General features: G+C 39.9%; 1 protein-coding gene across 3 annotated transcripts in view; it reads right to left on the bottom strand.

The window, feature by feature from the left end:
* LOC124795501 (patj homolog) overlaps window positions 1-23,041 on the bottom strand; it is a 489,093-nt gene that overhangs the window by 34,245 nt on the left and 431,807 nt on the right. For all 3 annotated transcript variants that reach the window (XM_047259561.1, XM_047259560.1, XM_047259562.1), the window contains one exon: window positions 5,842-6,015. In XM_047259561.1, the coding sequence (XP_047115517.1) occupies window positions 5,842-6,015 (174 nt within the window). The remainder of the gene's footprint in view (window positions 1-5,841; window positions 6,016-23,041) is intronic.

The raw sequence follows: 23,041 nt of genomic DNA, 5'->3' as shown, positions 1-23,041 counted from the left end.
TGTGTGTGTTTTGCCTATTTTTGACAAAGGCATTGTTGGCTGAAAGCTTACTTTCCGACTATCTTTGTACTGTGCCTATCTGCGCCTCAGCATCTCCGCTATTTGCTGAGGAGCAATTGTCCTTTTCATAATACTGTTACAATCCATCCTGCATTTTCCATTGTTTTCTACCAGTAACATTTTTATAAGATAAATTTTAATAAAAGCTCACACATCATTCAGAACAGGCAAATTCACCCTAGCCAATTTTCAAAGTCTTACATAGTTTACAAAATAACAGTTTTTTCTCATGCCAGTCTTTATAAGACCATTTGAACCCTAGAAACTGCAGTCTGCAGCCAGAAATTATAGAAGCAACAAATAGATAGGTGGGTGCAGTAGGTCTGGTGGAGTTAACAGTTCATAAAATGCACCGCGCCCAATTCAGAGTTCTTGTGCTGTCAATTGTCTTTTAATAACTCACTGACATCATGTTCTACTCTATTTCTTACTGTGAATCTGCATTTGAGGCAGATGATGGTGTTAGGCCTCAACGATGACCTATTGGAACAGTGATAATCAACTGCCACTGCAGGCAATGATAATGAGAACATATGGTAGCTCTGGAAACATGTTTAATTTTAGTGTCTCTGTTCAACCTGAAAAAGGATGTATTATTCTGCAGATCAGTGCTGGCACCCACAGTGTTTAACTCTGTGATTATAATGTGAACTGTCCTTTTGCAACAATAAACAATCAATTATTATCTTGGTAGGGTTAGTTCTACTGCACTAGGGCCGAATAACAAGAACTATGAATATGTGCAGAATGTAGCTATTCATTTACCTGCATTAGCAAAACCTTGTGAGACTGGTCTTGGTCATAAATAGTAACTTTTAATTGTAGCAAAACTTGTATTAAAAGTGAGTGATATTCAGCTCTATATCCTGTGTGGGATACGTCGTTGGAATTACCCTTTCATTACCCTTCACCAACAGTTTTCCACCAGCTTCGATGATTGAGAGAAGAGATGCCAGCTACCGAGGGCAATGTAACAAAGCAGGCAACGTGAATTAGTTGTAAGTGATTCTCTGATTTAATGTGTTTCTCAACATGATTTTTCTTTTGCCACCAATTCAATAATTGTAAAACAGGCTGAATATTGATTTTGACCTTTGGTGGCCAAAGGTCAATGCTACAGAACAACCAACAAGTTGCACATTGGAAGACTTTCAGTATGGTCAAAATATATTGACAGATTTTATTTTCCATTCGTTATAGTGCAAAAAGCAGGCACTATAAAGGAACAATGATTGCAGGAGACCACTCATTGAAAAGCTTAAGTATGGAAGGAAAACTTGCGCACATACCTATGCCCCTACATGGTGCTGACTAGACTGACAGTGCCACTGCTATTTTGCGGCAGGTGGACTGGTTGTGGTAGGGTTAGTGTCAGGTGGGATGGGTAGGAAACAGGGAGAGGGCCTGGGGGTGGGCGGCTAGCGACTAGTAATGGGGGAGGGAGGGATGGTAGATATATGGGCTGGCAAGGTTGTAGTAGCCAGTGAGAAGCAGCATTATGCTGAAGGTGATGTAGGGACGTGAATTGGGAGGGGTTGACAGGACGGAGGAAAGGGAAACTGTTGGATGGATATTGCAGTAACAGTGGGTTGCCTAAGATTGAGGCCAGGATGATTATGGTAGCAGAGGATGCATTGTAAGGATAACATGCATCTGTATAGTTCAGAGAAGCTGGTAGTGGAGGGAAGGGTCCAGATGGCTTGGGTTGTGAAGAAGCCATTGACACTGAGTGTCATATGAAGGACTTCACAGAAAGGCAATATCCCCAAACCTAGCCCACAAACAAATATCCCATGTCATATCCTAACACACCTTTAACCTTCTCACTCCCCACCCCCCACCCCCAAGAATGAGCTACAAAGATGGACACCCCTCCCCCCCCCCCCCCCTTGCCAACTAATATCACCCTGGACAAGAACAACTGAATTATAACCTTCACCAGAGCTTTGATTCTCTTTCATCCAGCCCTGAAATGAGGAACATCCTACCCATGATCCTTCTCATCCCTCCTGAGGTGGCGTTCTGTCGTCCACCCAACCTACACAATGTCCTAGCCCATTCCTATATCACTCCCATTCCAAATCCCTTGCCGTAAGGATATGATACCTAATCCATTCACCCAGCACCTTCTGCTCCAGTCCTGCCACAGGCTTATCTTAGTCCATCAGAGTCCAGGCCACCTGTGAAAGCAGCCATGTCATATACCAACTCTGCTGCAAACACTGCACAGCCTTTTATGTTGTATGACTACTACCACCCAGTATGACTACTACGACCCAGATGCCCACCAGGATGAATGTCCACCACCAATCTGTTGTCAAGAACAAAGTTGACCACCCGGTGGCACAACATGCAGCTGTGCACAACATGCTCAATTTGAACGGTTGCTTCATAATCAGTGTCTCTGAAATACACAGATGGGAATGATCCTTACAACATATTCTCTGCTCTCATAATTGTGCTGGACTCAATTTCAGGTAACACACTGTCCCAAATTCATGTCCTCATATTGTCTCCAGATTGTGCTGCTTCCCACAGACTGCTACAATTGTGCTGGCCTGTACATGTGGTACCCCCCCCCCCCCTTTCTCTCCATCATTCCTACCTGGCAAACATGCTTACCTCTGACCCGCTAGCCACTCACCTCCCCCCCCCCCCCCCCTTCCCCGGCACTTTTCCCTGTTTCCCCATCCCTCTCCCTCCACCCACCACACTTGACACTAACCCCATCACAACTATTCCACCTGCCACAAAACAACGCTGGCACTGTCAGTCTATCTGGCATCATATAGGGGCATAGGTGTGCAACATGCATATTTGTGGTTGATGTGTGTGTGTGTGTGTGTGTGTGTGTGTGTGTGTGTGTGTGTGTGTGTGAGATTGTTGTATTCTAACTTGTCGAAGGATAATTCTTAAAACTACCAAGTTTCCCTACTTTTTGTGTGTGCCTAACAACAACTCAAGACTTCTGCTTTTCAGTGAGCGGACTCCTTTAATCCTAAAGTATGTACATCATACAAGAACTTTCCTACAACATATGGTAACAATGAGCAATATACAACACTAAGCATTTGGTAAGGGCTACCACACTATTTCTTGCTTTACTGGTATCTTATGTAACTGTTGTTCAAAACACTGCCCCCCCCCCCCCCCCCCCCAATGTAAATCTGCAGTGTTTAAGTATCCACAATATATGAAATTTTGAGCTAGCAGACAAACATACATGTTTCTCTGTTCTAAGATGCTGCGTCCCATGGCTGAGTCCTATGAAGCATTACACAGTGTAGAGACCATGCAGCCTCCCACACCTGGCATGGCACCAGGGAAATGAGCTCACCAATATATCACTGTCTTCATGCACTTTTTATGTTGGAAAGATGTTCTTATGCACACTATCTTCCCAAATTGAGTTTCACCAGATGATGTGCAGTACCAGTAACAAAAAAAATGTTTATATTTTTAATATTTACAAGCAGAAAATAAAGCCATTTCGAATTCTCTCTGATAAAACAGTTCATCTGGTTAAATTCACTATCTAATAGCATTTATCACATAATTTAGCATTTTTCCATTTTGATGCAGAATTGATATCTGTAATCACATTTATCACAAATGCAAAATTTTCTGGTTCCTGTAATCACAATGTAAACAAAAAAATATTTCTTAATAATAATTTCACTGTACAAAATTAATTTTCATAATCTTAAATTACTGTAGTGTTCATACCCAAAGAAACTGGAAACTGAAGTGGTTGCTATTTGTTAAGTTATATAATCTTTTTATTGTATTTTCTTTGTATGTAAAATATATCTAACTTTTCACTTTGTGTTCGAAGTTTTGGAAGGAGAGGCTATACAGTTGTTTACTGGGTAGCATGGTGGACAGTAGAGTGGTGGCTGAGCAAATAGAGTGGAAATATGTGTTTTGAATGTTGTATGTTCAACAAATCATGAATATCTGTAAGAATTACTAAAACTGTATATTACACACATCAAAAAAAGTTTTTTATCACCTTGGTTCTGAGAGTTCCGGAACCTGTACAGAAAATTGGAATAGACATCATCATAAACATCATTTCCACCCCTTTTATTGTTCATGAAAACCACACAATGCATGTTGTACCACCATACAGCAAGATCTCCAGCAGCGGTGGTCCAGATTGCTGTACACACCAGTACCTCTAATACCCAGTAGCATGTCGTCTTGCACTGATGCAGACCTGTATTCATCATAGCACACTATCCACAAGTTCATCAAGGCACTGTTGGTCCTGACTGTTCCACTCCTCAATGGCAATTTGGCGTAGATCCCTCAGAGTGGTTGGCAAGTCATGTCGTTCATAAACAGCCCTTTTCAATCTATCCCAGGCATGTTCTTTAGGCTACATGTCTGGAGAACATGCTGGCCGCTCCAGTCGAGCGATGTTGTTATCCTGAAGGAAGTCATTCACAAGATGTGCATGATGAGGGCACAAATTGTCGTCCATGAAGACGAATGCTTCGCCAATATGCTGCTGATATGGTTGCACTATCGGTTGGAGGATGGTATTCACCTACTGTACAGCCATTATGGTGCCTTCCATGACCACCAGTGGTGTACATCAGCCCCACATAATGCCACCCCAAAACATGAGGGAACCTCCACCTTACTGCACTCGCTGGACAGAGTGTCTAAGGCTTCAGCCTGACCGGGTTGCCTCCAAACACATCTCCGATGACTGTCTGGCTGAAAGCATATGCAACACTCATCTGTGAAGAGAACGTGATGCCAATTGTGAGCAGTCCATTTGGCATGTTGTTGGGCCCATCTGTACCGTGCTGCATGGTGTCATGGTTGCAAAGATGGACCTCACCATGGACGTCGGGAGTGAAAGCTGTGCATCATGCAGCCTACTGTGCACTGTTTGAGTCATAACACAACATCCTGTTGCTGCACAAAAAGCATTATTCAACATGGTGCTATTGCTGTCAGGGTTCCTCCGAGCCATAATCCGTAGGTAGCGGTCATCCACTGCTGTAGTAGCTCTTGGGTGGCCTGAGCGAGGAATGTCATCTGCAGTTCCCGTCTCTCTGTATCTCCTCCATGTCTGAACAACGTCACTTTGGTTCACTCCGAGATGCCTGGACACTTCCCTTGTTGAGAGCCAGAGCCCTTCCTGGCACAAAGTAACAATGTGGACGTGATCAAACTGTGGTATTGACCATCTACGTATGGCTGAACTACAGACAACATGAGCCATATATCTCCTTCCTGGTGGAATGACTGGGACTGATTGGCTGTCAGACCCCCTCCATCTAAAATGTGCTGTTCACGTGTGGTTGTTTACATCTTTGGGTAGGTTTCGTGACATCTCTGAACAGTCAAAGGGGCTGTGTCTGTGATACAATATCCACAGTCAATGTCTGTCGTCAGTTCTGTGAACTGGGGTGATGCAAAACTTTTTTTTAATGCGTGTATATTTGATTCAAAAATCACATTTTCCATGTGATGTGTGCAAAATAGTAAAATTCATTACATTTTGCAAATAACAGAATGACTGTGATCAACAACTGCTGACAGTTTTCAATCAATAAAGTTAAGTTCAACTAACATTTCACTTAATGGAATTTAATAATTTTAAATACATTACAAAACACCTGTCATTTTTGAGTAAACTGCAATTACAGCTCAATTCTGTAAAATGTGAGCCTCATTATTTAATGAGTGAAGGAAAATTATAGCATGCAACAATAAATTTACTTAATACAGTTGTTAAATAACCAAACTGAAAATGTTTCTAACCTCCAAAAGCTCGTCTCCTGAACGAAGTCGACCATTTGCTCCAACAGGGCCTTCAGGCAGGATGGAACGTATGTAGTGGTGTGGCCTGACCTCCTGTCCATCTTCAACATCCACTGTACCTTCCAAGCTGATCCCAAGGCCACCACCTTCATTAAACTTGCAGAGCTGTGCGACCTGAAATCAAGCAAACAAAATATATTCAATTCTGTCTACAAAACTGATTAAAGGCAGTTCTGGTGAACACATCAATGGAAGTAATTTTTTTATCCCTTGTCTATTCAGCTTGAGAAAGAATGCTTGAAACACATAACTATAAAGATTCAGATGATGAATTAAAATTTCAGGGAATGGTTGACATAAAAGCATGCATGAAGCTCTCAACTACTTGGAGTGCAGGACAAAAAAGGAAATCATTTCAATGTTTTGAATGTAGTAACCAGGATTGGGGGAGAGGGGGGAACCAGAGAGAGAAATTGGGAGTACAGAATGTATATTACAAGAAAAGAAAATAAGTAAAATCAGTATAAAAATGAGGTGCACATAAGCAAAAAATATGCTTGAGGTGAGTTGAAGGGAATGCTGGATATAAAGCAAAAGATTTCAAACAGCTTCTGTAAACAGAAACTACATAAATGTCAACAGAGTCTGTTCCATTACAGCTTCTTTCTTTTAAAGAGTTTATTGGCACTCACATCCAAATAACCGCACTCAACAGGTCAGTCAGCATCAAGCCGTGGTCGAGTGAACGTCGTACCTGCGCTAGTTTAGTTTTTGTGGCAGTTTGAAATGTGTGCTGCAATAGAAAACCCCGCCAAATGTGAAGTGCGTGCTGTCATAAGGTTTTTTACAGCCAAAGGATATTCTGCAGCAGCTATTCATCGTGAGCTTTGTGCCGTGTACGGACCAAGAGTTATGAGTGAAGGAGTTGTCCGTGAATGGGTACGTTTATTTAAAAGTGGACGAGAAAACGTTCGTGATGAAGAGAGGAGTGGTAGACCATCATTGGTGACTGACAAACTCGTTCAGACAGTTGATGCAAAAGTTCGTGAAAATCGACGTTTCTCAATGTCGGAGTTGTCTACTGGTTTTCCACAGATTTCTAAGACTCTCTTGTACGAGATAGTGACAGCAAGATTGGGTTACCGTAAGTTCTGTGCACGATGGGTGCCCAAAATTCTTACCGACCACCACAAAAACTCAAAGAATGGCCTCTGCATTAGACTTTCTGTCACGTTATGAGGACGAAGGAGAACCGTTGTTAAACAGAATCGTGACCGGTGACGAAACCTGGATTAAGTACGTGAACCCTGAGACAACAGAACAATCAAAGATGTGGGCACATTCAAATTCGCCTACCAAACCAAGAAAAGCCTCGCAAGATTTTTCTGCCAGAAAACTGATGGCAACGGTGTTTTGGGATACCAAAGGGGTGTTGTTCTTGAGTCCTTCAAGTGGGACGTTATCAACCATCCACCTTACAGCCCAGACCTGGCGCCAAGTGATTATCACCTCTTCATGCATTTGAAGAAATGGCTCGGGTCACAGCGGTTTGATGACGACGAAGAGCTCAAAGATGCGGTCACAGGCTGGCTCCAGGCACAAGCGGGTGATTTTTATGCAGAAGGAATTTCAAAGCTTGTGAAGAGATACGATAAGTGCCTCAATCGCTATGGAGACTATGTAGAAAAATAGTGCAAAGATGTAGTTGTAAGATGTATATATTAAAATATTTTTATTTAACTTGGTGTATTTTTTTAAATCAACCGGAGGTTACTTTCTGAACGGCCCTCGTAGTTACATTCCCATACACAGCGAAAACAGTGAAGTGAGTTGTGAATTATAAGTTGCATAGACATATTGCTACAAGTTGTCATGATTTTTATGAGATTCTCCTGGTGCAAGTGACAAGTCCTTCATTACTGATGTGAATGTGGAATCTTCAGCACTGTGAGCAATTCAAGCTGATGAAACATCAGGAAAAATTCAAACAATTGTATCAGCTAGAACACTTGAGAGGGATGTCATGGGCTGCATATAAAAAAATTTCAATATATGCTCTACAGTTTCATATTCATAATTGCAGAACATACTCATTTCAGATTATGATCATTTTATAATTGACACATCAAAACAGTTTCTATTACCCGATACATGTGATAGCAAGCACATGTTTTGCATATGTAGCTGAACATGCTTCATTGTTTAACCTTGCATGTTTGCATCAGCAGTGGATTGCTATGGTAGACTTCTGAATGTCCTTCGTTTTAATTAATTTTCCCGATATGAGCTTTTTGTATGTAAATTAGCAATAATCAAACTGAAAGGGTCACAGAGAAGCAAATATCTGTTACTACATGCATCAGGTACCTTTGCAAAGAAAGGGCAGTACATCATAGGAGAGAGGTACTCCATCTAGGAAATTAGAGAGAAAGTTACTTCTGATTCTAAATAGGCACGCCATCCTGAGGAACAAGCATTACTCAGGGAGAGTCTAAACCCGGTATCACAGACATAACACCAAGTGTATGGTAGAGTTAAGTGGTGGGTTTAACTTGCCCAGTAACAACTGGATAAACTATGCATACATTATTCATAGTGAAGATAAATAGTCTTGCAAAGTAATATGGATAACTTTGTCCAGCAACTGCCTCAAACAACTAGTCTGACAGCCCACACATGAAAGAAAAGTTGTAGGCTTCCTAGCTACAAACAGACTCTATCTGTCTGAGTGTCACCAATGAGATGGGGATTAGTGAAAATGATGCTATTATGTGACCAATGGTAACCACAGGCAAAAAGTTATCACGAGAGGTAGGAGAGTATTTGTATTTGGTCAAATGAATACAGAATCACAACCAACTTATTGAAATGACAAATTGAGATCATTTAGTTCTGAACTGCAGGTCTGAGCTGCCAGAGCTGGCAGTCAAGTGTGCATGAGGTCTGTGTGCTTATGTGTATGAATTGTATGTGTTTGTCTTTTGCTGATGATGGTTGTGGCAGAACGATTTTGACTAAAGTTAAAACACACTAAAAACCATGGTCCAGATGAGAAACTTTTAGAAAGAAACACTTAAACAGCAAAATTCTAGAACATTAGGAAGTGTTTCCTATTTAAGAGTGAAATACAAAATTTAATAGTAACTTGCACATCTGCATGAAACACCATGCATGAAGCCTACAATAATTTTCACAGTCAGAACCTGGTGAAAGATTTATCAGAAAATCCTACGAAGTTTTAGTCCTATATTAAGTCAATGAACAGACTCAAATCTTTCATTAAATCTCTCGTTAATACATCTGATGTAGAAACTGGAGACAGCAGACAGAAGGCATCCATTTTAAATTCTACATTTAACAATATAAAACAATGGAAACTCAAGGTAGGAATATCAACAATGTAGGAAAAGATAGATTGCTACTTACCATAAGAAAGATACATTAAGTTGCAGACAGGCACTATTAAAAGACAAGTACATAAAGCTTAAGGCTATCAGCAAAAAAACACCACACACCATTCATACACACAAGCAAGTACATCTCATGCACGCAACTACCAATTCCCAGGTCTGAGCTGCCAGAGTTGGCAGTCAAGTGTGCATGAGGTCTGTGTGCTTATGTGTATGAATGGTATGTGTTTCTCTTTTGCTGATAATGGCTGTGGCTGTAAGCTTTATGTAAGTGCCTGTCTGCAACTTAATGTATCTTCTTTACAGTAAGCAGCAATCTTTTTCCTACACTGTTGGAATTTATATATTCATGCAAGGGGGTACTACCGTATCTGTTTGACACACACACACACACACACACACACACACACACACACACACACAGAGAGAGAGAGAGAGAGAGAGAGAGAGAGAGAGAGAAGCGATACCAGGTGCCAACAAGATTCCAGTTAGATTTTGTCTTAAGTACTCTAAATACGCTATGGAATTTGCTACTTTCCTAGGTCACAGTTATCACGAATTGCTTTATATTCTCATGTGACTGAAACACAGCATATGTCACTGCTGTTTACAAAAAGGGTAATAAATGGCATGCACAGCATTGTAGACCTATACATCTGACGTCTACCTGTTGCAGGATACTAAAGCATATTCTCAGCTCAAAACTTATGATGTTCCTGTGAGAAAACTAGCGTCTCTCAGAGAATCAACATGAATTCAGAAAAAAAGCACACATATGTGAAACACAGCTTTCTTTGCTCAGACATGACATCTTACAAACAATAAATGTAGGTTAGTGAGCAGATAGTGTCTGCTTCCTATACTTCAATTAATGTATCTGACACTAACAAATTAACGGTTGCTAACTAAGATACAACCATACAGAGTATTTTTGTAAATATGTGATTGACTTGAGGATATTTGACTTACAGAACCCAATAAGCTACACAGGTCTGCAAATGTTTCTCAGAAATAAAAGTAACATCAAGAGAGCCCCAAAGAAGTGTAATAGAACTTCTAATGTTTTCAATATACATAAAGGATTTATCAGATAGGATCAGCAGCACTATAAAACTGTTCATTGATGATGCAATTTTATACAGGACAATACTGTCATTCAACAACTGTATGGTACAGGCTACATCCCTATGTTAAAAATATGGTTTGGCTCATCATTATTCTGAACGATTATAATATGCAAACAGTATTTTCAGGCAATTTTCTCACTCAATATTTGTTAGTTTTATGTAACTTATGCTTAAAAATTACTAAATTTTAGGATTTGGTCATCTGATCAGAAACACTCTATTATCTGCTGAAGCTCTGGTGACATCACAAGCTAGGAGTATTACGAAGATATATGCATGTTACATGAGTATTACCCCAAGTTAGTTCCTAGCGTTTTTCCACACTTTTTCTGGAAACAGTTTAGTTATTTAGTAATGGAAAATGCATTTGCAACTTTTAAGTAACAATGGCAAGGAATTTTGTGAAGGCTGATAGCAGAAACTGTGATGCATTTATGGCTATCTTCTATTCTCTTTGAAAACAACCCACATTTTCATATTCCAAAAATAAGAAACACAAAAACTTCATTGCATGACAACTGGGACAGAACTACTATGACACAGTGCTAAGGGAATCTGAAGCTAGACTATTTGCTCATGCTGAAAAGGTTTTCCCAGGCAGTAAAACAGAATTCTCATTGTTAATTGCTGTGGTCATTGCCAGAACTACTACCTTTTTCCAGGTACCTCGTTTCTCAATCTTCAAATTTTCAGGCGGAGTAATAACACTCATGGAGAACTGCAGAACATCACTGCATTTGCCCCAGGTCATTAATTTAAGGCACTGGAAATTATGTCTGTAAATTATGCAGTTGATGCAGCAGAACCTTGAAATATCTGTTGTTCTAATGCATGCTTAACTGCTACTGAAACACTATGATTTAAAAGTGCTTCAGCAGGATCAACTTTCATTTTATCTTAATATCCTGATCTTATTATATTTCCTCGTGGGTTCCAAGCAAAATTCAGTGTTTCTCTTTGTCAAAACCATACGGCTTTGCAACAGGCTCATTGGAGACAGATGGTGGTGTCAAATTATTGTGTTAAATGATGTGTTTGCAAAAAATATTAGTCAGAAGTTGTTAAATAGTTTTTCAGATTCTGAAGAATAAGGGTGGCACCAGGCCATGAAATACAGTTCCTTAAGACCATCTGTGTGCTTCATCTCAAACTGATCAGATTTTTAACAATGGAGCTAATAAATGAGGAGAGGTACTAAAATGTTACACGATATAGAATCTGAAGCTCTTACATAACTGTGTTATGTATAAAGTAAACTTAAGAAGACAGTAGTATTATGTGAAGAGAACAGGAAGGATTAGAGGTGGGGAGAGGGATGGGGGGTTTGCTTCAAATGAGGATCAATCTTGCGAACATTGCATTAGTAGTACAGCACGCTAATCTATTACACTAAAAGTGTCAACGTGCCCATATGGAGTGTTCACTTACATCTAAAGGATCCTCACAGAAATACACACACGTAGTGACCACTATCTCATTTGGTTGTCTACAAGCAAGTTGCAAACACGTTTTCTGCATCTTCTCATGGTTTGGAACATTCAGAAACAATTTTTCAGAGTTTTTGTAGATGAACTTGTACATTTTGGTACTATACACCATTTGTAATCCATTTTTCAAAATGTAAATTCCAAAACAAGATATCGGTGTGAATGAGCTGTACAACAATAGGAGCAGCGTGCTAGCCAGTGATATCACATGCATCATATGACTCAAACGGAGCGTTTTAGTGGGCTTCCAAATTATTTGAATTTTTTTTTCAAATACTGAAATCCATTGGGAAAAAGGCATGTTATGAGTATAAAATGACATAATTAATCATTTAAGAGGATTTCCAAAAAACAGTCATACACTCTATTTCAGGATGACTTGGAAAACTTTTCCACTTGGTATAATCTCTGTAACTGTGGATAAATGCAGGATAATGTTTTTTTTTCTTTTTCTTTTTTTGTACAAAAAAAGAGGTATAGTAATTCTGATTAAGCTTGAACACATTATATCATATAAGTAGATAGGGATAACATCAACAAGTGATATGAAATATGACAGTCACGCATTAAGGAAGGCAACAGGAATACCAAGATTTGTTGGAAAAGGTCTCATAATTTTTGGTGCATCTGTAAAAGAAATCCTGTACCAGATGCTAGTGTGACCAATTCTGGAATATTGTTCCAGTGTTTGGAGCCCTTATCAACCACAACTCACAACAGATATCATACAAATTCAAAGGAATTAAGATCACAAAACTTCAGTATTATCAGTATGAAAGTTTAGCAGAAATGCTTGTGAAGAACAGAAACATACATCTCATTAGATCCTGAGCAGTAAATTTAGAGAATCTATATTCATGGAAGACTTTGCGAGAATTATGCTGACACCAATGTATATCTCGCATAGGGCTCAAAGAGAAAGATAAGAAAGATTATATCACATACAGAGGCATATAGTAGTTTATCTCTTGCTCGTTGCATGAACGGAATACAAAAGAAGACTGATAATATTGGTATGATGTATCCAGCATTCACTGTACTGTGGCTTGTGGAGTATTTATGAAGATGGAGATATAGATGTCCTCCTCATGCTATCCAGTTGCGTTTCCCTCAACCAGAGCTCATGTGTTATTTTCCTACTTATGCCATAGAAAGTTCAAGATTCAATAGCTCTTTCCTCTGTTTAGGTAAAAGAAGGGTTTACTGTTAGTGAATTTTAGTGCTTGTCATTCTTTGTTTAGTTTAATAACTTTTGGTGGTTGGTAAATAGGGGTATTTTTCTCTCTTCATTTGATTGTTCTTTTATTTTTGAGACTCTTTTGCTTAGAGATGTTTTCATTAATTAATATGGTACAGTGTGAGGTATAACATATCACTTTTGGTAATGCAATGTGTTACCCAACAGCTACCTGACTGACAAATGATCATTGTCTCAGGGAAGTATCTGTTATCAGGAAATTTATTTAGAATTGTAGCCTGCTGGGAAGCTGTTCCACTTGATTAGATTAGATTAGATTAGATTAAATTAATACTAGTTCCATGGATCATGAATATGATATTTTGTAATGATGTACACATGTATTGGCCCTGAAAGACACTGGGCCTCTACAAGGCAGGGAAATGGCAGTTCTTTTGTGTGTTTCGATACTTGCTGACTGAGCAAATATTCTGTGTCATTATGTACCAGCTCAGATAGGTGTGGCTCACCATAGAGAAAATGGCTGAGCTATGGCAATGGTGCTACTGACTGTGCAGAACTGTCTTTCATGAATATTACACAGGATTAATGTCAGATTGATACATGATCTGAAATTGTACATGAAGCGATACCAGGGTGGCTACTTAGAAAAAAAAAAAAAAAACAACAACAACAACAACAACAACAACAACAACAACAACCACCCTGAGAATTCTGGGCATGGGGAGGAAGATGATGTCAAAAGAAGCTTCTGAGAAATTAATGCTGAGTAGGCAAAGGAGGGAGGAGGGCAGGGTGGGGGGGGGGGGGGGGGCAGCTGCAATATCTCACAATAACTACTTTTCTTTCCTTTCGGCTGTAGTTTAACCATAGTTTCTCAACATCGATAATTTATATGGACTAATATTCAAATAATTAACACACTTTGAAATATTAAGTCTTTTAAAATTCATGATTTATAAAGCTCAATAAAATTAAATTCCAATGTTAGGTTAAAAACACAGAATTCCCTGAGATTTTACAAAACTCCTGAAGTTCCCTTATATATCCTTGATTTTTCAGGTAAAATGTAATTCCCTAAGAATTACAGGTTCTCCAGGTTTTCCGGAATAATTACCAGTCTGGGTACCTTACTGATGACATTTGTAACTGCAGAGACTGTACAATTGTACTGAACATAAGTGTGTTCTCTCATTTTTGGCAGAAACATTTGAGAATTGTTTAAAGCTTCCATATTCCAGCACAGGAGCAGTTGCAAAGGCAAAGAGGTCTATGACAAGAGTACTACACAGTTTGTCTGAACAGTATTTCCTGATGCAACAGTTCAGAGTTTAAGAGCAACAGCACTTACTATCTGAATATGCACATAATTTCAGAAATTGAGAAATTATCTCATGTGGCTATGACAATGGGCTTGGTTTCAGGAGTGGACAGGAGGAAGCAGTTAAAATTACAGACTGGACATCCATCCAGATGTAGGTTTTCCATGATTTCCCTTAACTGATTAAGGCTAATGTCAGAATCATTTCTTTTGAAAAGATACTGTTGATTTTCTTCTCTAATCTGAGCTTGTGTCCCATCTTTAATGACCACATCTTTGACAAGACATTAAATCTCCATTTTAATTTTTACAGTTTTTAACAATTATTTTTTCCCCCCCACGAACCATGGACCTTGCCGTTGGTGGGGAGGCTTGCGTGCCTCAGCGATACAGATAGCCGTACCGTAGGTGCAACCACAACGGAGGGGTATCTGTTGAGAGGCCAGACAAACGTGTGGTTCCTGAAGAGGGGCAGCAGCCTTTTCAGTAGTTGCAAGGGCAACAGTCTGGATGATTGACTGATCTGGCCTTGTAACAATAACCAAAACGGCCTTGCTGTGCTGGTACTGCGAACGGCTGAAAGCAAGGGGAAACTACAGCCGTAATTTTTCCCGAGGGCATGCAGCTTTACTGTATGATTACATGATGATGGCGTCCTCTTGGGTAAAATATTCCGGAGGTAAAATAGTCCCCCATTCGGATCTCCGGGCGGGGACTACTCAAGAGGATGTCGTTATCAGGAGAAAGAAAACTGGCGTTCTACGGATCGGAGCGTGGAATGTCAGATCCCTTAATCGGGCAGGTAGGTTAGAAAATTTAAAAAGGGAAACGGATAGGTTGAAGTTAGATATAGTGGGAATTAGTGAAGTTCGATGGCAGGAGGAACAAGACTTTTGGTCAGGTGACTAAAGGGTTATAAACACAAAATCAAATAGGGGTAATGCAGGAGTAGGTTTAATAATGAATAGGAAAATAGGAATGCGGGTAAGCTACTACAAACAGCATAGTGAACGCATTATTGTGGCCAAGATAGATACGAAGCCCACGCCTACTACAGTAGTACAAGTTTATATGCCAACTAGCTCTGCAGATGACGAAGAAATAGAAGAAATGTATGATGAAATAAAAGAAATTATTCAGATTGTGAAGGGAGACGAAAATTTAATAGTCATGGGTGACTGGAATTCGAGTGTAGGAAAAGGGAGAGAAGGAAACATAGTAGGTGAATATGGATTGGGGGGACAGAAATGAAAGAGGAAGCCGCCTGGTCGAATTTTGCGCAGAGCACAACATAATCATAACTAACACTTGGTTTAAGAATCATGAAAGAAGGTTGTATACATGGAAGAACCCTGGAGATACTAAAAGGTATCAGATAGATTATATAATGGTAAGACAGAGATTTAGGAACCAGGTTTTAAATTGTAAGACATTTCCAGGGGCAGATGTGGACTCTGACCACAATCTATTGGTTATGACCTGTAGATTAAAACTGAAGAAACTGCAAAAAGGTGGGAATTTAAGGAGATGGGACCTGGATAAATTAAAAGAACCAGAGGTTGTACAGAGATTCAGGGAGAGCATAAGGGAGCAATTGACAGGAATGGGGGAAATAAATACAGTAGAAGAAGAATGGGTAGCTTTGAGGGATGAAGTAGTGAAGGCAGCAGAGGATCAAGTAGGTAAAAAGACGAGGGCTAGTAGAAATCCTTGGGTAACAGAAGAAATATTGAATTTAATTGATGAAAGGAGAAAATATAAAAATGCAGTAAGTGAAACAGGCATAAAGGAATACAAACGTCTCAAAAATGAGATCGTCAGGAAGTGCAAAATGGCTAAGCAGGGATGGCTAGAGGACAAATGTAAGGATGTAGAGGCCTATCTCACTAGGGGTAAGATAGATACCGCCTACAGGAAAATTAAAGAGACCTTTGGAGATAAGAGAACGACTTGTATGAATATCAAGAGCTCAGATGGAAACCCAGTTCTAAGCAAAGAAGGGAAAGCAGAAAGGTGGAAGGAGTATATAGAGGGTCTATACAAGGGCGATGTACTTGAGGACAATATTATGGAAATGGAAGAGGATGTAGATGAAGATGAAATGGGAGATATGATACTGCGTGAAGAGTTTGACAGAGCACTGAAAGACCTGAGTCGAAACAAGGCCCCTGGAGTAGACAATATTCCATTGGAACTACTGACGGCCGTGGGAGAGCCAGTCCTGACAAAACTCTACCATCTGGTGAGCAAGATGTATGAAACAGGCGAAATACCCTCAGACTTCAAGAAGAATATAATAATTCCAATCCCAAAGAAAGCAGGTGTTGACAGATGTGAAAATTACCGAACAATCAGCTTAATAAGTCACAGCTGCAAAATACTAACACGAATTCTTTACAGACGAATGGAAAAACTAGTAGAAGCCAACCTCGGGGAAGATCAGTTTGGATTCCGTAGAAACACTGGAACACGTGAGGCAATACTGACCTTACGACTTATCTTAGAAGAAAGATTAAGGAAAGGCAAACCTACGTTTCTAGCATTTGTAGACGTAGAGAAAGCTTTTGACAATGTTGACTGGAATACTCTCTTTCAAATTCTAAAGGTGGCAGGGGTAAAATACAGGGAGCGAAAAGCTATTTACAATTTGTACAGAAACCAGATGGCAGTTGTAAGAGTCGAGGGACATGAAAGGGAAGCAGTGGTTGGGAAGGGAGTAAGACAGGGTTGTAGCCTCTCCCCGATGTTGTTCAATCTGTATATTGAGCAAGCAGTAAAGGAAACAAAAGAAAAATTCGGGGTAGGTATTAAAATTCATGGAGAAGAAATAAAAACTTTGAGGTTCGCCGATGACATTGTAATTCTGTCAGAGACAGCAAAGGACTTGGAAGAGCAGTTGAATGGAATGGACAGTGTCTTGAAAGGAGGATATAAGATGAACATCAACAAAAGCAAAACAAGGATAATGGAATGTAGTCTAATTAAGTCGGGTGATGCTGAGGGAATTAGATTAGGAAATGAGGCACTTAAAGTAGTAAAGGAGTTTTGCTATTTGGGGAGCAAAATAACTGATGATGGTCGAAGTAGAGAGGATATAAAATGTAGGCTGGCAATGGCAAGGAAAGCGTTTCTGAAGAAGAGAAATTTGTTAACATCCAGTATTGATTTAAGTGTCAGGAAGTCATTTCTGAAAGTATTCGTATGGAGTGTAGCCATGTATGGAAGTGAAACATGGACGATAAATAGTTTGGACAAGAAGAGAATAGAAGCTTTCGAAATGTGGTGCTACAGAAGAATGCTGAAGATTAGATGGGTAGATCACATAACTAATGAGGAAGTATTGAATAGGATTGGGGAGAAGAGAAGTTTGTGGCACAACTTGACCAGAAGAAGGGATCGGTTGGTAGGACATGTTCTGAGGCATCAAGGGATCACCAATTTAGTATTGGAGGGCAGCGTGGAGGGTAAAAATCGTAGAGGGAGACCAAGAGATGAATACACTAAGCAGATTCAGAAGGATGTAGGTTGCAGTAGGTACTGGGAGATGAAAAAGCTTGCACAGGATAGAGTAGCATGGAGAGCTGCATCAAACCAGTCTCAGGACTGAAGACCACAACAACAACAATTATTTTAATAATAATAAAAGTTTAAAAGAAAGGAGACTAAGCACTGATTACAGAATACATTTGCTTCAACATATGAATTCACTGGAACCAACAACAAGGTAAAATCTATCAAGAACTCTGTGAAATTCTATTTGTGGAAGCTGTGTGTCCCACGCTACTGTTGGCAGCAACTTACGTGTTTGTTGCCCTACTGTTCACGCACTGCTGCACCTTTGCAATGGCCAAATTCAATGATAGTGATGTTTTCAATGCCCTGGTAGAAGTACTCTATGATGGACCACCACAGATAACATAATCATGATTCCGGTTTAGAGAGAGAAGTACAGGGGTGGACAAAAATATGGAAGCACCAAAAACACAACACATTAACATTCCTAATACAGTGTAGGAAAACCAGTGGCATTCAAAACACAGCTTCCATTCTTCTTGGAATGGATAACTACAGGTCCCATATGGTTTTCAAGGGAATCTTATACCATACTCCCTGCAAAACACTGGCAAGTTCAGGTAACAATGATGGAGATGGATAGTGATCACACACACTTTTCTCTGAAGCAGACCACAAATGCTCAATTTTGATCTGATGATTTCCCTTCATGTTGTTTAGGGACTGACAGGGTTTGTGAGAGCAAAATTCACTTCAACACGATTTTGCAGCTGTCATCCTCTTATTTTTTGTCACAATCCTTTTCAACGACCATCTGTCATGATCACTCAACACATGCTTTCATCCATGTTGTGACTTATTGGATTTTTTCTGCTTTCCCTTTATACAGTATAAATCTTTAATATGGTACCTCTTGAAACACCAAACCCTTCAGATACCTTGTTTTCGGAAGCACTAACCATACGAGCACCAACAATTTACTAATGTTCAAATTCACTTAGCTCTGAGATAAAGCACTCTGGACAGCACAGAACACTGTTCTGACCCCAACTAACACTTACAATATATTGAGGACATTGCACAGGTGCCATTCGTGGTCAAATACATCAGTGCAACCTGCGAGCTTGGCTAGCATCTGCATTTATGCTCAACCATGCATTTCTTGAGGTGTTTCCATATTTCTGTCTAATCCTTGTAGGTGATGCTTGTATTGAACCAGGTTCCTATCTTGCTGTATGCTCAAGTGAGTAATAACAAAAACAAATAAAGGAGTGTAGTGCTTTGTCAGAATGTGTCACCTGAAAGAAAATGTATGAAACAGTTCTAATAGTAAAATACATCAAACACTGACTGTATTTGAAATGGTGATGCAGATTATTTAGAATCCTCAACTTCACTGCTGTTACAGCCTGAGGGACCCAAGATAAGAGATGAGACACTTGGATGGTGTTTAGCAGACTCTACCCCTCCTGTACAGCCTTTTGGTGTTTCTCATTGTTTAATATAATGGAAACTAATCCTTAAGCTGGATCAACATTAGTCAAATAAAGACAACAAAAGGAGATTGCACATGTTGGAAATGAACAGCAAATAATCAAGGAGTAAAGGAGACCACTCACTGAATGGCAGAAATGTTGTCAGGCACACAAAAAGAAGGAGAACTTGCTAACTTTCAGACTAACCCTTTAACAAGCTAGAGAGCACCACATACATGTGCACACACACTCTTGTGCAGCTACAATGTGCTACATGAACACACAATGCCAGGACTGTAATTTAGCCAGCGGACTGTGTTGAGTGGTTGTGTTGGGTGGGATGAGAAGAGGGAGAAACATGCAGGAAGCAGGAGGAGGGGTTGGAGGGAGGCAGTTGGTGGTTCGGGGGGAGGCACACAGTGTGGGGGTAGGAATGCAGAAGCAGCAAGCAGCAGGTGTACAGGACAGGAATACAACACATGGGTACTGGAGCCAGTGGGTTTGTTTGGCATATAGGACAATGACATGAAGGTGTGAGTTGGGAGGGATGACAAGACAGAGGAAGGGAAGACTGTCAGGTACAGATTGTGGGTGTAGTGGGTTAGTGGAGATTGGCACCTGGAAGATTACTGGAGTGAAGGGTGTGCTGCAAGAAAAACTCTCATTTGTGTAGATCAGGAAGCTGGTGTTTGGGAGACGACTCCAGATGTCAAGATTGTGGAGCAGTCACGGAACTCGAGCATGTTGTGCTGAGCCGTGTGTTCCACTACTGGGTAGTCAACTCTGTTCTTCACCACAGTTTTGCACTGGCTATTCATTCTGGTGGCCTTCGCATCATTGTCACTATGCAACGCACAATCTCTAGTTCCAGTGCCTGTGTGTCACATTCCCGTCCTGCCCACTGGCTGCCTCACTCCAAGCTCCCAATTCCTCCATCCCCCCCCCCCCCCAACCCAATACCTCACCCTAGTCTACCTGCAAAACTGCAATTTCGGTATTGTGTCTTTAGCTGGAAACAAAGTAGCTGCACAAGTAGGTGTGTGTGTGTGTGTGTGTGTGTGTGTGTGTGTGTGTGTGTGTGTGTGTGTGTGTGTATGTATGTATGTAGACTCAAATATTGAAGTAAATGATACATCGATTAACTAAACATCTTGATACATAATATTTAATATACTACTTGATGCATTGTAACTTTTATTATGTTGTAATTACATTTCTGTTAATTCATTTCACAGATATTATTCTTTATCTAATACTATTTGAAGCAACTAAATGTCCTGCAAATAACAAGTTAGTAATGCTGTTTCATTTACAATAATACAATACTTTGAAATTTCATATCCACTTTCCTGTTTTACCAAGACGATGTCTTAATCAAGAATGATGATGGTACATACCAGTAATACAGGTTTGTAATGTTAACAGACAGGAAGTTCTAGAAAAAACATTAAGTGATGTTGAGTCTAATTACTAAAACTGCAAGCATTTCTGTAGATAATGATCTTTAACATAATTCATAAAATACTTAGATGAAGGAAATAATGTGACAAAAGCACTGAAGCCTCCATAAATGATAGTAATTAAAATAATTAAGAGTCTTACCAACAATTTGCATATTTGTATAGCAACTATTAAGGTGATTCATTTTATGAAATTTTGCATAGAAAGGCAAATCTTGTAAAAATTTGGTTTATGTCAAGCATAAGCAGTGAGTTGTCGATAGGCACAAATGAAAGAAAACTTGCTAGCTTTCACAGTTACCATTTGACAAGCTAGAGTAAAAGACACACACACACACACACACACACACACACACACACACACACACACACACACACACACACACACAGAGAGAGAGAGAGAGAGAGAGAGAGAGAGAGAGAGACCTCAGCCCCTACATGGTGTCTGCTGTTGGTTGTTGTGACAGTAGTGCTGGAAGGGGTGGGTAGAGGAAGAGGGAGGCAAGGTGAGGTATTGAGGTATTGGGGTGATTGGCTAGAGGCTTACAGGGAGACAGCTGATTTTCTGGCTAGCAATGCGGGAGGGAAGGGTGGCTAGTATATGGGCTACGCATGTAATGCATGACTGTAGGAGTTCTGGGGAGTGGCGCACTCTGAAGGCGATATAAATAGGCCAGGATGATTAGCCCATCTCCCTCCTCACCCCAACAACACCCCACACACCCAACTTCTACATGCTCCACAAAATCTGCAAACCCAATAAACCTGGACGCCCCATTGTAGCTGGCTACTGTGTTCTTACTGGAAGAATTTCCGCTTTTGTTGACCACTTCCCACCAACTGTCCAGAACCTAGATTCCCATACCAAAATTCTAACCACTTCCTTCATTGACTTTCCACCAACCCCATATCTCTACCTGCTGGATCCATACTTATTACTGTTTATGACACCTCCCTATACACTAACACACCTCATGTCCCTGGCTTTGCTGCTGTCGAACACTAACTCTTCTATGTCCTCCAGACTCCAACCTCATTCCTCATATGCCCTACCAACCATATCCTGACCCACAACTACCTTTCCTTTGAAGAGAAGCTTTACAAAGAAACATGCGGCACAGCCATGAACAACCATAAGGCACCTTCCTATGCCAGCATATTTATGGGCCATCTAGACGGAACCTTCAGCCTCCCAAAATTCCAAATCCTAGTATGGTTAAGATTCATTGAAGGATAAGTCTGAAAGCTAGGAAGTTTTGTTTCTTTTGCATGTGCCTATCAGCAACTCAATGTTTCAGCTTTTCGATAAGTGGTCTCCCTTAATCCATAAGTATTTACATTCAACAAGAACTTTCCTACAACATTTGGTTTATGTCAAAAACTTTCCTCCTTCCTGTAAAGAACAGTGTTACACCTAAATATTTGGCAACATGTAATATGTCATTGTAAGGTCAATGAAGAACCTGTTCCAATAACCTTGTAATCTTGCAGTGTTATGTCTTTATGTAAACAATGGCAGCTGCACCTCCACAGAAAGCCAGTCATTGAATCATTTAGCTAATGATTGTTGAAGTGATAGTATGGAAGCAGCTGTATGAAATTTCAAGGTGTTCATTTGTACCATCAAGATTTAAAAATGGATTAATATAAAAAAAGAAATCAAAGTATGTTAAAATTTCATGAATTCACCCATAGTACCTGAAGAAAATAAATGGGTAGTTATACACAAAAGTTCTGAGGCTATTAATTTATGCCAATGAACCAAGGACCTCTATTCCACAACAAAATTAAGTAATTACAGTTCTACCATTATCTGATGAAATGTTAAATCGTAGCGATACGCTTTAGGCTATATTCCATATTAAATCACCTGCAAAGTGAATACATTCTTGCAAAAGTCAAATAACAAGTTTTGTGCTCAAAAAATTTAATAGTAATGTTGCAAGATGAAAAAAATCAGTGGTCAGGTGTCAAATATGGTGTTACATCACTTCGGCAGAATGACGTGTAACATCCTATTAGCTACCTAGCTGAAGAATGAGGGTTGCCACCTTTAAATGATATAATGAATTAGTAATTTAGAAATGAAACGCTGGAAAATTCAGGATGGAATAATGACAATATTATGAAAAGCTACTCATCATACAGCAGAGATGCTGATACACAGGTCCTGCCTCGGCAGCCAGAGACTGTGGTCATGTGTGTGTGT

The sequence above is a fragment of the Schistocerca piceifrons genome, chromosome 4 (assembly GCF_021461385.2).
Source record: "Schistocerca piceifrons isolate TAMUIC-IGC-003096 chromosome 4, iqSchPice1.1, whole genome shotgun sequence".
In the NCBI taxonomy this organism is placed as follows: Eukaryota; Metazoa; Arthropoda; class Insecta; order Orthoptera; family Acrididae; genus Schistocerca; species Schistocerca piceifrons.
The sequence above is the reverse complement of the archived record's forward strand: the minus strand, read 5'-3'. Positions and strand labels throughout refer to the sequence as shown.